Here is a 16,806-nt window from a genome sequence, read left to right on the forward strand (position 1 = left end):
TGGATGACAATGCCACTCTTTGGCTGGAAAAGCTACACAATAAAAATGGCTATTTCAATGAATTAACCCATCTCTATCACACTGGCCGACGGACCAAGCTGTTAATACCATCTGACGACCAAAAACAGGGCTGGCTCTCCGTTTCGTCACTCTTATCCGATTACAAGATTGCCCCCACCACCTACAAACCAGACCTTCCAGCTACAAAACTATCCTTCAATCCATAAATCCTTCCTCAAAACGCCCTCCATCATCCTCCTGCCTACAGAGACACCAATCCACTTTTCCTGGCCCGACACATATAGATTGGAACTCCATGGTGGTGGTTCAACGCCATAGTCTGGAACTTTCTTGGGCAACTATTTGCTCCGACCTGCAAACTACTTTGGCAATCCGTTGCACGATCAACCCCTTCCTTGACAAAAAAGCCCTCCCTCGTGTGTATGACCCTCTGGTTGCAAAGAAGCTGCAAACACACACACTGTGCTATACAAATTAGGTCAGCATCAAATCAAATTTATGGATGCCTCACAAATATCATCCTTTCAGCCTTCCTCTACTGCATCCTTTGGCGGCTGGATCGATATTATTAACGTTCCTCCACCAATGTGGAAAGATGAGATCTTTCATTATATTGGAGACCGGTGCAGTGGTTTCATTAGCATCTCTGATTAGACCAACCGTGGAATAGTCCTAACGGCTGCTCGTATGAAGATAAAACCAAACACCCATTGTTTCATTTAAAATAAATTAGTTTTGCTGTCGGAATTATGTGGTATGGAGCGGACCGTTGATATTAAGGGTGTGTCCAATGGGAAAATAAGCAGATATTAGAGTTGCAGTGCCCTCTCTTCGGCTTTCCCTAGTTTATTTCACCTGGCTCACTTCCCCGATATTAGAGTTGCTGATGCATGGATTGAGGAAGTGGAGGGCTGGGATTTGCGCCTGCATCATAATCTTAATGACCTAGAAGTTCTTGAATGGGCTGCTTTGTCTCAGCTTTTATTTCGTAATACTGATGATTCTTGAATTTGGACTATTGATTCCTCTTCTTCATTCTCTGTTAAATCTCATGGATGACTTGGTGGGCTATGATAACAAGAAGAATGTGGATATTTAATCTACTACTTGGATGGATATTTTTCCAGAGAAAATTAAAATTCTCTTGTGGAAACTCAGGCTTAGTGCCATTAATACTGCTGATCGCCTTCAACGTTATATGCCCTACGTGGCCCTCGCTCCCTCTGTGTCATATGTTTCATTCTCATTCAAAATCTGCTGCTCATCTTTTCTTCATTGCAGTTTTGCAGAACATTTTTGGTATTTTATCCTTCAGGCTTTTGGCTGGTGAATTGTTTCTCTCACAACATGTTTGATAACCTGTCTTCTCCATTGGTTGGTCGTCCTTTCCATATACATAAGGAAACATTGTGGATGGCTATCACTCAGCCCTTTATTTGGATTCTTTTGGGCGAACACAATAAGCACCTCTTTCAGGACACTAGCTCGAAACTCCAATTTTGAGCTTTTCATGGACGTGGTTATTTCTACTGCTTTTTTTTTTTTATTATTATTGTAAATATAAGCACTCTTTTAAACTTTCAAGTCTTTCTTATCTTGTCGTTCATTGGCATTCTTTCCTATAATCACCTTTGGGTGTGTGGAGCTCGTTATTTCATTCTATCAATGAAATGTTTCGTTTTACAGAAAAAAAGAAAAAACAGAACTAATATTAGTCTTCAAAAGTAACAAATATGATCATTGGTAGTTTCTACAAGAGAATCCATGTTCAAAGATCATCAGGGACTCTTCAACTAAAGAGAATCAGAATTCAAACAATTTTCATATATTACTAGTAAAATATCCATGCTGCCCTGAAGCACTGCCTTCTTGCTGGCCTCCAGCTCAAGCTGCAAGGAGTACTCTTGAACGCCCTCTTTTTTCCTAGTATGAACCTGTGTGAGTGCATCTGTCAATTCAAATAGAATTTAACTCAACTTTTAGAGCTCAAAGAACACAGTTACGCTGCTTGAAAACATTTTGAAGATTGTATGTCATTAGCCTGTGCATGTTCTCAAGTAAATCAAACAACCAACAATCTTCAACCGTTTGCACAACAATGTCCATACTTGTACAAATTGCAAACACAAGACCTTTAATTCCCACTTTTATGTTCTTTTCTTTTCATATTTTGCTTAGTGGTTGTGAGGGAGATGATAGTGAGAGTAGAAAACCTGAGATGTCTTGCAGGAGACGGGAGAATGTGAATGTGACATACTGTTTGACAGCAACCTGGGCAGCCTGAAATATTACAAATGAAGAGTCAAAAGTTCAATGTTAAACAGCCTTTTTCGTCCCTTATCCATACATCTATCCTTGTGAAAAAAATAATGCAAACATATTTGATAGGGAAAGGCTAAGAAAATAAGAGAAGGGAGGGGGGCAGAGTCCGGAGCAAATTCATTGCAAAAGCAAGCATTATAAAAATAAGACCTTCAAGGAATAATCAAGCAGACCAGCATCATTCAATACTTCTCCAAGTAAAAGCACATCTGTCCATATAGTTCCTGCAATTGAAAACAATTTCAGAATCTCCAGTAAGAAACTTTCAACAAAAATTTCATACAGTTTCTTGTCCAAACATGTGTGATTCCAGCTGTTCAAATACAACCAGTGTCTGAAGTCAGTAGCTCTTCTGCAAGTGCAACACAAAGATGCAGCAGAAGAAATCTTTTCTTCTGAAGGCAATCCGATTATATAATGCAAATTCTCTAGATGAGAGGATTGCCACGCAAAATGGCTAGATATTTTGAAAACCAAATGAAACTAGACTAGTGACCTAGGATATTTTAATGAAGATCAACAACAGTAAAAATAAAAAATAAGAAAATATGAAGCCAGCACCTAATGGAGAAAAAGGATTATGAATTCCAATCCATATACATGAACGCAATTTGTCAAAACTTGGGTGACAGGAAAGAAAAATAAATCAATAAATATATATAGATGGATAAGTTAGAAACCAACAATTTCAAAAGATATAGGCGCAAACTCATACAACTTACCAAAAACAAGGAGAAGATCTGCAGCACAAATCTGTTTCTTGATAAATTGTTCAGTGGAATCAAAATGCCTGTAGAAGAAAAAAGATGAAAATTCCGCCATGACCAAAATGATCCATGAAGCCAAACGCCTGCTAGGTATCAACCAATAAAAATAGAACTTAAGAACAAACAACATGAACAATCAAGTACTTGGTAACCAAATCCTGAGCAAGTTTTATTAGTTGCCTATCTGAATCTGCAAATATTACACGATAAGCTCGGACTGCCTCTGTAAACTCTCGAACAGATGCCTAACGAAGAAAAAGTAAGAGAAATTCATTATTAGTATTACAGTTGACAACCTCCGAAAGCGATTGCCCTCTTTTCAAGCTTTAGAAAGAAAGATTCCAATGCGTAAAACCCAAGTTGTTACTTGCCATATATTTAAATTTAAAATAATGATAATAATAATTTATATATTTATTTATTATGATGAAGAAACATTCAATGATAATTTTAAAAAACGAAAGCAAAACAAAGAACAAGATATTCTCCATGACCATCAACGGACCGAGTAAATCTATTTATTGAATTAAATAGAGGATAAATTTCTTTATTTTGTTTACTGAAGCTTTATTCAACGGTTCTTCAATTCAGCCTGTCAAATGATGACTCCAAAAAAATTGAAAAATACTACTTACCTGCCACAACCAGAAGTTAGCTTACCTCGTGTGAAGCACCATAAACTAACTCGGAAGTATTTCCATCTTTTGAAGAGGCATTTACTAATGCACTAGTCAAATTTTCAGCATTAAGCTGAAGATCCAATGTCGATTGTTCCAGCTTTTCTAGCAACTTTACCTTTAAGCTGTCCACCTATCAATAAATTGGCAAACTTTCATCTTGTTGCATATTTAGAAAAATGTTGATTGCACTTGAGCTATCAGAAGTAATAATTTTTCTACATCTTATACATGCTTCACTCGCCAAAAGTGCTACAGAATGCCCATTGCCCAAAATAGGTGTTAAAGACCAAGATATAAGATTTTGATATTTCAACATACATCCTTGCAAAAATTTCCATTCACTAATTGTTGTATGTTGTGTACTGTTTTGTTCTATTATCAGGGTAACAATTTTGCAATTAAGAGAAGTACAAACCGGGAAATCTAGTTGCTTAAGAAGGACTGCAGCCTCCGCTCTTGTCTGTATGGATTCAGAGTCTGAGAATAGCTTTTCCTGAAAACACATTAGAGCATAATGTACACTATTATGACAGGTAAATTACACTTCCAGAACAATCGGGAAAATAAAAATATCACTATAATTTTATGGGAAACAATAGAAGGATGGAATTAATAATAAAATTGTAACAAAAGAATAACCACGGGGCAGGGATGAGAAGGCCCTCTCCCAAAGAGGAAACTAGTGGAGCAGAACCTTCCAATTTTGAATGACTAATGCTAGGCTATAGTTAAAAAGGAGTTTCTTGTGTGTAAGGCACCATTAAAATGATGTAAGCTGTACATAATTACAGAAACTATCAAAAGAATTGGCCTTGTTATATTTGCCCGGCCAATCCAAAAGAATAGGAAGGAGTCCAGGAATACAAATAACTACAAAAGGGGCTTCAATCCAAAAAATCAAACCGAGGTTATAGTACCAAAATAATATATTTCTTGTATTTTTCACAAAAAGAGAAGGTTTTTCTTAAATAGAAGAACAACCAATACAATAAAATATAATACAAAAAGGAAATAATCAACACTTCCCCTCAAGCTGGTTTGAAGATATCAGTCATTGCTGGCTTGTCAATCAATTTGTTGAAATGCCACTTTAGAAGGCCTTTAGTTAACACATTTGCAATTTGTTCCATTGTCGGAAGAGGGTATGCATATTACTCCAAAATCGATCTTTTCCTTTATAGAATGTTTATCAACTTCCATATTTTTCATTTTGTCGTGAAGGACTGGATTGTGAGAAGTTGCTACCTTGTTATCACATTAAATGCATGGACATTATCTGAGTGAATCTCAATTCTTCCAACAATCTTCTTATCCATATACCCTCACAAATACCTTGGGTTAAAGCTCTAAATTCTGTTTTTGCACTACTTCTTGCAACCACATTCTGGTTTTTACTTCGCCAAATTACAAGATTTCCTCCAACAAAGGAGCAGTATCAAGAAGTGGATCTTCTGTCTTACGTGCTACCTCCCGATCAGCATGAGTATAAACTTCAACATTGAGATGGTCGTGTCTTTGAAACAATATGTCTTTTCAAGGAGTACCTTTCAAATATCTTAAGATTCTATAAACTGCATCAAAGGAAATTGACCCAGAAGCATGCATGAACTGACTTACCATACTAACTGAAAAGTGATGTCACAACGTGTGTCAGAAAGATATGTCTCCCCACCAGTCTCTGGTACTTTTTTCTGTCCTATATCTCATTCTTGGTTGCAGCTTCCAATTTTTGATTCTGCCCAATGGGAGTTTCTACTATCTGGCAACCAAGTAAACCTATCTCTTTTCGTAGATCAAGAATATACTTCCTTTGGTTGACAATAATTTGTTGGGATACTTCCTAACAAGAATCAATATATTTCATATATTGAGAATTAATGAAGAAATACAATGGTACTTGGGACCTCTCACTTAACTACCCCACCCCCTCCCCACCCCCCCCCCCCCCCCCACCAAGAATCTTACTGACCGCCTTTAGTTTTGGAAAACTCTTGGCTCCAATAAGTTCTATCGACTTCAACCATATCCCAAAATCATCTTCCTTCAGCCCAAAAAGCAGCCCAATGTTCTTGAATTTTCCTTTTCCAAACACTTTGTCATAGTTAACCCTTTGCATATCACCAACACCAAGTGTTTCAATTTCTTCTTCTCTAGTGCACTAGGCCACTAATCAAATCGTTGTTGCCAAATTCCAGTTATCTTGGGCCACACCTTTACCCTCTTAAAAACAGCGATGAGCTTCCAACAGAGTTCAAACCATAATAAAGCCCAAAATCATACTGCTGCCAGTTTCAATCCTGGGACCCACCTCCAGGCACATTTTTCTTCCCCCCATTTTTGCTACTCACCACCCACTTCACCTACAGAATGAAACAAAAGATTTTAAGGTTTGTTTCTTTCTCCCTTGACCATCTTTCCTATCAATTTATGCCACATCATTGGCACCATTTCCTGACATTTCACGTGGACAGCAACTTCTTCTCCCACCTCTTCACACAGTTTACCCCTATTGCAGACCACCTTCTCTGGTCACTGTAGGTAGGCTTCTCCGGCCATTATCAATGCTACCGACCACCGTAACTCGGCCTTGACTGCCATAATCAACACTTCCACTCTTGTTAATTTCCCCTTAACTCCTTCAAGCGCATTTAGCAGCAATGTGATCTGCCGAACTCTTCGCCATCCCAACCGTTGAACGGTCGGGGTCTTCTTTCTCCATTGCAACTGACCCCTTTCTGCTTCTTTGAGCAACAACTTTTTCTTCACTCGAGTCATTATTTCAGACCTCACAAGCAATCACCACTGACTTCCCTGTTCTTCTCCGTCAGTCTTCGCCAACCTCTTCACCTTCTTTGTACAGCCATTGCAACCACATTTTCCATGAGATTTTATCTTCGACCATGCTAGTTTTCGCAATTTTCGCTTCATCTTGTTTTGACACGTCTCCGCTAGTATTAGGTATTTCTTCATAACTTTCTTCCTCCACCTGAGCATAGTTTCCTTTTTCATCATCTGAACATGCTCGTTTCTTTGTCCCTCCGACTTAAATAAGATCTCAATCTCTCTTCGTCTACCTCTGCTCTTCTTTGCCGATAATTTTCTCTTTCATCGATTCTTCTTCGGCTTCTCCTTGCTTTCTTTTGTTTTGTTCTAAACCATCTTCGAAAGCTTCCTTCAACCGTGTCCAACAATATCCGTCTTTGTTTTCCACTACTTCTTTGACCAATACTGAAGTTTCTCCCAATTCTTCATCATTCTTCTTTCCTCACTCAACTCATCCCCTAACAACGATCCAAAGGCGTGATGATCAATCAGTAACTTCCTAATTCCATTTGTTCTGAAGTGTTGTTCCTCCATTTGAATGCTTAATCGCTCAAGACTCCTAGCCAAGGATCTCAACTTCTCCTCAATCGCCAGCAATTTTTGCACATTTGTACGAATTCCACCACGTTCCATCCCTTTTTGCACCATTTTTCCAATTCTCACCCAGGTTGTTGCTCTGTTACTAATTTGTTAGAATACTTCCTAACAAGAATCAATATATTTCATATATTGAGAATTAATGAAGAACTACAATATTATCCAAGTTTATGGTACTTGGGGCCCCTCTCTCGAGAATACTACTTAACAACCCCCTTCTTCACTCACCAACATCTTATTTATAACCACTATACTTAGTAACTACAAAATATCTAATTACCCTTATACCCCTAACCCTATATTAATCTTGGTATCCAACAGAATGCCACTTTTGGACCTAGCAAACTCCATGCCTAGGAAGTACTTTAAAGTTCTTATATCTTTGATTTGGAAAATATCTAGTAATTTTTTCTTCTCGAAAGTCAGTCCTGTCTCATAATTGCCCGTAAGAATGATATCTTAACCTCCAGTTGATAAAGAGGCAAATCAAAGTTATCCGCAACAAACAGCAAAATTCTAACATAGTTGATTTTAGCAATTGGAGCAACTGTTTCTTGATAATCAACTCAATAGGTCTAAGTAAATCCCTTAACAACCAATTTGGCCTTGTACCTTTCAACACTACCATCAGTTTTGCCTTTGACCGTGAACACCCACTAGCATCCAACTATTTTCTTTTCTTTTGATAGTTCAACTATGTCCCATATGCAATTTTGTTTCAGCACATTCATCTCTTTCATCACTGCTAATTTCCAATTCAAATCATTCAGGGCCTCATGTATATTCCTTGGAACAAATAGGTTGGCTATTTTGGATGTAATGGCTTTATGACTGCCAGACAATTTATCATAAGATAGTTTGCAATGGAATATTTGACACATAAGGGTACCTTTCTTACGGGCAATTGGAATATCAAGATTAGAGACATCGGGCAAGGAATTATGTGAAGAAGAATGGGAAGAATTAGAAGAGGTAAAAGGATAATGTATGTTACCTGGATCTTCATAATCGTTTATCGGGGTATTAGATTGGTTTTGTGATAGATCAATCGTTTGTTCTCGATTCCTTTGAGTCAAGTCTCTTCTAGTATGAACCCATAGTTCAGGTTCTTCACTTGTCAACACAACAGTTAGTACAATAAGTGTCACAAAAGACAACACAATAGTTAGTATCCTTAGAGATTTTACTAATTGAAGACAACATGATAGTTGCAAGCTAACTTTCGAACATGGACAGCATGCAACGTATGTTTTGTAGTAAGAGGAATAGTTTCTTTTTCTACGATAGGGGTGAAACTACCATCGGCGATGAGAATTTTTCATTGCAATATATAGCGGAGTAGGATGCAAATAAGAAAGAGGAACCGGTCCGATAATCCATGGAGATAAGTTTATGCAAGAGAGGACTTGAGGAAACTTATCCGATTGCACTAAGGAAACACCAGGATTACCAAATGAAGTAGTCTTTAGCAGTTTTAGGATTTGATCAATCTGCTCCTTGCTGAACAGGTTTGAATCACCAACGTTTGCATTCGAGGTGTGTATGAGGGAATTTCTCTCCCCTTGCTTAGAACTTTTCCAATTCGCAGGTTTTCCACAAAGCTTCCAACAAGTTTCACGTGTATGTTGTGGTTTATTGCAATGATCACACCAAACTCGAGGCTTTTCATGAGTCTTGTTGGAGTGATCAAAGGCCTTCATGGCTGTTTTCTCGGTCACCAACACAAAACTTTCTACTGAGTCAATAGGTTTTTTTCCAATCATAACATTCCTGCAGCTTTCTTCCTTGCGAACATCATAAAACACATCGTTAATAGATGGAAGAGACACATAGTTAACCGATGGAAGAGAGATTTTGACAAGTATTCGATCTCTAACCTCATCAGATCCAACATTGAGGCCAACAAGAAACTTGTAAATACAACCGTCTTCTACAGTCTTCCTATAATGCTTTGATCATCTATAGACTTCCACTCATATGAATTAAATAGATCCAGGTATTGCCAAATCCTTTTTAGGGAGAGAGTATTGTGTCGCCGAGTTACCGCCTAATCTGAGATTCAACTCAAATAACTATGATTGATTGCCCAAATCAAAGTACATCTTTGTCATACTATCCCACAATTCTTTGGCCGCAAATCAGCATATGTAATTACAGCTGATGTCTCCAACCATGGTGTTTATAAGCCAAAGTCATAACCATGGAGTTTTCAGCATCCCATGTAGCAAACAAAGGATCATCTGGTTTTGGGATAGTTCTCTCATGTAATTTAACCAATTTTCCTTTGTCCAAAAATATACAACCTTACACTTTGTGACCAACGAAGAAAGTTGTCTTTATTAAGTCGAATGGTGGCTATTTGGATAGTGGGGCTTTTGGAATGGATACAATTGTCGACTTTAACCATAGATGACTTAGTATTTGACATGGTATAAACAACAAAGTTCAAAAAACGGACAAAACGAATATGGAAAAGAAAAACGAACCAAACTCATCACCGGCAGATGGCGGTGGAAGTGGCAAAATCAGCGGCCGACGTCTCAAACAAGGGCGACCGGCGAAGAAAAAAGAGAAATCACAAAAAATCCACCAACTTACAGCAAAAAACGCAAGAAAAGCCGACCGTAGTGAATGTGCATGTGACAGCGGCAGCGATCAGTCAAAGTAGAGCAACTAGCAACAACGACCCTCAAGGCAGCGTATGTATGTCGTAGTGGCGGCGGCAACAGGGGTTGTAAGAGATCGAAAGTTTTTTAGGCTTTTCAAAAAGTTAGGGTTTTTAGGGTTTTCAAAAACCTTCGATATCATGCCAAAATAATATGATTCATGTATCTTTCACAAAGAGAAAAGGGTTTTCTAAAATAGAAGAGCAACCCATTACAAAGAAGGAAAAAGTAAGTTCGGCAAATATAATACAACCAGTACAATAAAATATAATACAAAAAGAAAATTGTTAGTGATATATAATTAAAATTTGCCTTCAACCACCAACTTAAGCTTTTGGGTAAATTGGCAGTTTAATAGAAATAATCAACAGTTACAAATAAGTATTCTCGGCACCCTAGAGGAAAGGCCTCCAATCCAACTTTTTTTAATATAAGAACAACTTTCATTGAAAATACATGAAAGAATACACAAGCATATGAAAAACCAAGCTCATAAAAACAGGGGACCCGCTCGAAAGGATTCCAACTATACAAATTATGTCTAAAGGGTAACTACAAAAGATCTTCGAAATCGAAGCCCAATTAGAAACATGAAAGTGAACAACAGACCAGATTTTTCCACTTTTCCTCTCAACCTCCTTAACACCCTCCAATTCCTCTCATCCCACAAGCACCCACAAGGTGGCACAAACACTAGAGCACCAAAGAAAACAACCTCTCTCCCAAACGGCGGACTGAGAAGGAACTCCTCAATCATGTCTCTAACATCTCTATGACGAAAACACGAAATATCGAACATCTAGAAAAAATATCCCAAACAAAGCTCGCCAACTCAAAATGCCAAAGAATATGATCCAGATCTTCCTCAGCCTTCTAACAGTATACAGTAGAAAGGCCGACGACGACATATTCCCCAAAAGCCTGTTCAACATACTAATACGATCGTGAAGAACCTACCAAGTTAAAAATCTCACCTTTCTAAGGACAATTGACTCACTCGAAGGGGAAGGGTTAACCAAACTAAAAGAAAGACTTAAACGGCTCCAAACACTCACATCTCTCCTCCCAAGACAAAAGGGATGGCTTTTAAGAGAAAGAAAAGCCAGCACATCCATTGTTTCCCAATTGGAAAAAGCACGATGGAACCCAAAGGAAAGCGTACAAGAGCTGGGTCCACACTAGAAAATCCGGCCCAAAATGATTTTTCCAAAGAAGACAAATGATACAATCAGGAAAATAATCCACTGTGGGTCTCTCTCCCACCCAATGATCTACCCAAAAATCTCTCTTCCACCCCCCACCATCCACTAAACCCAAGGAACAAAATCAAGGAGCTCTGCAATATATGTCTTTCCAAAGACTTCAGGAAGTGCCTTTAACCCCTCTAGTCATCCAATCAAAAGGATGGAGGTCATGTTTACTCACAATAATCCTTCACCCAAGAGAATTGGGCACAATGAAGAAGTATCACTGCCATCTGGCTAAGAGGGCTTTGTTATGAGTCCGTAGGTACCCAACGAAATGAGACCTAATAAATAATTACAAAAGGAACTCATCACTTATGCTAAAAAAGAACCACTAAAATTGACAAGGAACTAAACAAGGGATAAAATTGTATTTTAAATGGACTGGGCCTTTGTTCTTGTTTGTTGTTCCCATGATGGATTGGATTGATGGTTGACAGGGAAAGGCAGAGTTTTTTTTTTTTTCTTTTAAGTGCCTCTCTTTCACTAGGAGAAAATTATGAAAAACAAGGAAATATTAAATTTGGAAGATAAGACCACTACTTGCTTTCTTTGGAATACTAAACCTCCCGATTAGATTAATCATAAGGGTTCGTATTTGTAGGACATTCCAGATTTTTTTTTTTTCCTTTTTTGGATGACAAACAATTTCACAATGAAATTTCCAAAAAGGGGAATGAGAAGACACATGTCAATCAACAAAAAGGTTGTGTACAAACAATACAAGGAGACTGAACCAAAGACAAAATCAGCACCACGATTAGACCAAAGCACATCAACCAGAAGATGCCAAAGAGCACATCAAAGAGGATCAAGATCAAACACCATAAAACCCAGTAAACCTGCAGCCACACGATAAAACAGGGAAGAAGAAGATAGATGTCATGCTGATAGGGCTTGGTCAGACATCATGGACAATGCAACAAGGAATGCAGCAGCCTGGTGCTCTTTAATGATTATTCTATTCAAGATTTATGTTTATACTAGGCTGTCTTCCTCCAAGTTTATGATTAATCTGCTGCTGATCCTCCTGCACCTTCCACATACCCAAGATTTGTCGGTTTGCTGTTTTTGGAAAATCAGTCTTTTCTGTTTTTGGTTCATTGCTTGTACTGTTTTTTCAAAGCTTATGTGCTAGGCCTTGGTAGTTCATAGATAAAAAGAGAGTAGCTCTTAGTAGTTCATCAATGTTTAAAATCATCCATGTAGCAAAATGTCAAAGCTTATGTGCTAGGCCTTATAGCATTTCTAAGGCCTTAGTTATGCATGTTTTAACATAGTTCAAGAAAATTTGGTTAGTTAATTAGGTGGTCCAAAGTAATTAACCAAGCAATGGAATCTTTAATCTTAATGCTTGTACTTCTAAGTTCTATGCGATCGCTTGAGACCCAAAAGAATTTAGTGGACTTAGGGTTTAAGTAATATATAAGACGCCTAGTTAGCTTGTTCTCTATTAGTTGTCCGCCCTTGTAGAAGCTAGTTGGAGCGCTCTATGTAAGTCATTGTTAACACATGAATTCAAGACAAGCTTAATCTACTACATGGGAATCCCTTCCATAGCTAGACATTCCAATTTATCTTTACACTCCGCATTTTCATTTTGTCTTTATTTTACTCAATTTAGTTCATATCCACGTCAAAACCCTCGTCCATGTTCTAATTAGACAATTGACTCGATTAAGCATCATCAGTAATGTTTACTGTGGTTCAACCCCAAACTTACCACTATTACTACGTCTTTCTAGTAGTAGTAGTTGGATTTGAGTTCATAAATTTCTTTAGACTGTCGGAGTGAGGTTAACAATGCCCTGCTTTTGGTTTAGTCAACAGAAAAAACATAGCACCAGAAAAAACATAACACCCTGAGAAACCACTTAAAGGGAATGCTATCTAACCACCGAACCAAAAAACCAAACCACCAGGGTGTTAAAGAGCCTGAGAAACCACAAAAGAAAGGAAGAAAAAACCAAAAATAACGCACTGAAAACCACAGTAAGGACTTACAAGCACTTTAAGTGGACATCACCAAACCACTGCAGGAGCTCAGAAGACCAAAGAACAAGACAAAATAATCATGCATTTTAATATACCTGCAAATTTTTTAAAACTACTGCTATCGCTTCTTCTGATGCTCGCTTGCAATCTTGGAATGAGGAGTCTCCATATGCCTAACAAACAAATAAGGAAGATAATTTTAGACTTACACCGATATGATTGTAGAATTATTCCACATTCAAAAAATGGAATCCTGTTTTAAGATCTATACACCCATTTCTTTGGGGTGGGGAAATGCCCAAAGGCACCTTAAATATTGGCATGGCTCCAGTGTAAAATCTGACTGCATCAGCATAGGCTTCTGTTTTGATGCACTTTCCAAGTCTAGCGGGTAGATCATAAATGAACTGTTCATGAATCATTACCAGAGAAAAAGATGATAATAAGATCCCATGTATAGCATATACAATCTTCACATAAAACTATAAGAAAATAAATATTAAAAAGAATCCTGATTCCTGAAACATAGAAGAAGATACATAACCACATTTTATATAAATAGTAACTTACATCTAAAGTAACTTGATTTCTAAAACCAAAACAATACCATCACAATAAACTATAAAGTAAACAGGTTTTGCAATCCCCATTTCTATATTTGCTTAGCTTCATAGAAAGCCAAGAAGAGGCCCCAGCATTAGATGTCATCAATACCTTTTAAATTGCAACATGCTAAGTTATGCTCTAGCATGTCAGTGACAAAATAGGAGGAAAAAAAAGAGTTAAGGATTGACGCATGAGAAAAGACCCAAGGCACTAGAATCCACCACCATATGCCCTATACTTTTAATACCTGAACTTTACGAAGAAGGTTTCGTGTTCGATGCAATTTCTCAATGTGCTCTCTTTTTTCAAAAAGAGAAGTATTAACTCCATCACTTCTAGATTGTACTGACAGTATCTGCAAGAATTTGTACATAAATGATATTCCAGATATACTGCTAAATAAAATTGCATATTCTGTGTGCACCCATTTAAAAAAATATCCCATACTTTTTCAAGGAGTTGTTCCATGTTTGTCTCCATCCCCACGATATTATTGTTCATCCTAGGAAAACAAAAATTTATATGCGTATTAAGTAAAGAATTTGAATATGCTTCACTAAATATGAAAAATAACAGATATTGCAAGGGAAAAACTAAGTAAAAATAAAAGAAAGTAGGATAAAATAAATGGAGAGGCATCTAGGTTAATTATAGACTGACAGATTGCTAATCGAGAGGAAGAAAGTTTGTCATCCAGAAATGGACATCATACCAAGGGCATGTGTGGAAGGACTTTCTAAAAGCTATAAAAAATACTTATAAATTAAATATATATATATTGAAGGTCATTTCAAATACAACCAGAAAATGAGCATAAGACAAGAGGAGAATATGATCCGAGACTAGGGATCTAGTTTCACTAGTTCCATTTAAGTCAAATTGATTAAAGATCTTCAGATCTAAATCATTTTATTTCAATGGAGAAAGAAACAAGTAGCTAATTAGTCAGTTTCAAGAAAGAAGTGCAACTATTTTATATGGAAAAACGATTTTAATGAAGAAAGAAAGAAGAATCTTATTGGTAAGTTTCAATAAAGAAATCCAATTGAAAATGAAGAAAGGTAAGTTATAAGTGCAAAAGGGTGTTTATTTTTGCACCAAAAGAAGGCAATAGAAAGAACGTCATCCATAAAATGCTCAAAATAAGAGAATGCACCCATGAAAATGCGGCCATTTCATTTTCCCTAAAGATGCTAGAAAATGCAGCCATTTCGTTCTCCCTAAAGATGCTAGAAAAACACACGAACAAGAGCCAACCAAAGAGTCTTCCTCAAACCACCGAAGGAGTGTCCCACAGAAGCAGAAGCAAGAAGGTCATAGTTCTCAGGAAGTGACACAAACCAACAAAAAGCTTCCAAAAGAGTGAACCAAAACCAAGGTGCAAAAGGACATAGCATAAAAAGAAGACTAGGAGATTCACCATTTTACCTAAAACAACACACCAAGGAGACAAATGCATGTATGTTCATTGCAATCACGCGGTTGTGTTGACTGCAACCAAACAAAGCTCCCAAAGAAAGATTTTATGTTTCTTTGGATAATGATCTTTCCAAATCACCGTAGAACGGTTCTTGAAGAGAGAATTCTCAAGCCCCACCAAATCATTTATAAGCGATTTAACAGTGTAATGCATTCATCTTTATGAGGCTAAGACAAGATGATCGTCTCTCCCCTTTTCTTTTCCTTCTAGTAAGTGAAGTATTAAGCAGTTTCAATTCGAAGCTACATGCGAAGAAGATGTTTGAAGGCTTTACAATAGGCAAAGAAAAGGTTCATGTTCCTTTACTTCAGTTTGCTGATGATACTCTTTTATTCTGTAAATTTGATGATTTAATGATGGAAAGTCTGTGAAAGACCTTGGCTTTAGTTTAATGGTGTTCAGGACAAAAGGTTAACCAGGAGAAATCATCTGTTTGTGGGATCAATATTGTGGAAAACAGGACTGCTGCAATTGCCTCAAGGTTAAGATGCAAAATAGAGAAACTTCCAATTATGTACCTCAGATTACCATTAGGTGGTTACCCAAAGAGAACCTCTTTTTGGCAGCCCATCATCGACAAAATTCAAGGAAGATTGAGCAGATGGAGAAGGTATAACCTATCTCTAGGAGGAAGAATCACTCTTTGTAAATCAGTACTCTCTAATCTCCAAACATATTATATGTTCACTTTCCTCATGCACGCCTCTATATCCAACTTGCTAAAAAAATATGAGGAAGCTTTTCTGGGAAGGTAACAATGTGTTAAGATACCAATAGTATCTTATATTTCTATTAAGTTTCTCAACGATTACAAGGAAAATAAACGTTCAAACAAACACTAACAAGATCCACAAGGATCAGTACAACAAAACCAAACAGAGAAATATCCAGAAAACGTAAAACGAAACTCAAGAACAACCCTATAGCAAAATAACAAGAACGATAGAACCTGGTAATCTGTCTTCCTTCCCACGCAAGGAGGAATTCAGCCCTTCCTCTTCACCACAAATTCTTCGGTACCCTCCCTGCTCTTCTTCCCACCTTTTATCCTCCACTACTAAATAACTGTGGACCCCACCAGGCTGGTCCCCAACTTCCCTGCTATCCTCCCCACTCCCACGTGTAACTTCCTCATTTGCTTCAGTCTTTTTCTTATTTCTTTTATTATATGTGAATAAAAGTGGAGGTCTAGCACAATGCAGGGAAGCTGAATCACTTGGTCAAATGGAACAAAATCACTAAGACACAAAGGGGTGAAGGACTCAGTTTAAGCAAATTGAAAATCAGAAATCTGGCACTTTTATCAAAATGAGGCTGGCGTTATATGATAGATTAGAATTTTTCATGGTGTAAAGTAATAAAGAGCATACATGAGAGCAATTCTTTCCATTGGCATACAAGTGGAAAGGAGTATTTGAGCCTATCAAGCCCGCGGATCAGCATATCTAGACAGTGGCACAAAGTTGAAGCATTGGCTGTGTCTAAAGTAGGTAATGGCAACAGAGTTTTCTTCTGGACAGATCCGTGGCTCAATGTAATTCCATTAAACAGCAAGTATCCAAGCCTATTCCGTATTGCCCTTAATCCAAAAGGGTCAATTGCCGA

General features: G+C 37.5%; 1 protein-coding gene across 3 annotated transcripts in view; it reads right to left on the bottom strand.

Moving 5' to 3' along the window:
- Positions 1 to 16,806, bottom strand: part of LOC103500085 (vacuolar protein sorting-associated protein 51 homolog) — a 42,282-nt gene that overhangs the window by 3,833 nt on the left and 21,643 nt on the right. For all 3 annotated transcript variants that reach the window (XM_051086063.1, XM_008463283.3, XM_008463282.3), the window contains exons 4-14: positions 14,169 to 14,223; positions 13,969 to 14,076; positions 13,424 to 13,522; positions 13,211 to 13,288; positions 4,206 to 4,283; positions 3,771 to 3,920; positions 3,255 to 3,355; positions 3,066 to 3,133; positions 2,494 to 2,567; positions 2,235 to 2,301; positions 1,854 to 1,969 (exon numbers count right to left, since the gene is read on the bottom strand). In XM_051086063.1, the coding sequence (XP_050942020.1) occupies positions 1,854 to 1,969; positions 2,235 to 2,301; positions 2,494 to 2,567; positions 3,066 to 3,133; positions 3,255 to 3,355; positions 3,771 to 3,920; positions 4,206 to 4,283; positions 13,211 to 13,288; positions 13,424 to 13,522; positions 13,969 to 14,076; positions 14,169 to 14,223 (994 nt within the window). The remainder of the gene's footprint in view (positions 1 to 1,853; positions 1,970 to 2,234; positions 2,302 to 2,493; positions 2,568 to 3,065; positions 3,134 to 3,254; positions 3,356 to 3,770; positions 3,921 to 4,205; positions 4,284 to 13,210; positions 13,289 to 13,423; positions 13,523 to 13,968; positions 14,077 to 14,168; positions 14,224 to 16,806) is intronic.

This window comes from Cucumis melo, chromosome 1 (assembly GCF_025177605.1).
Source record: "Cucumis melo cultivar AY chromosome 1, USDA_Cmelo_AY_1.0, whole genome shotgun sequence".
NCBI classification, from domain to species: Eukaryota; Viridiplantae; Streptophyta; class Magnoliopsida; order Cucurbitales; family Cucurbitaceae; genus Cucumis; species Cucumis melo.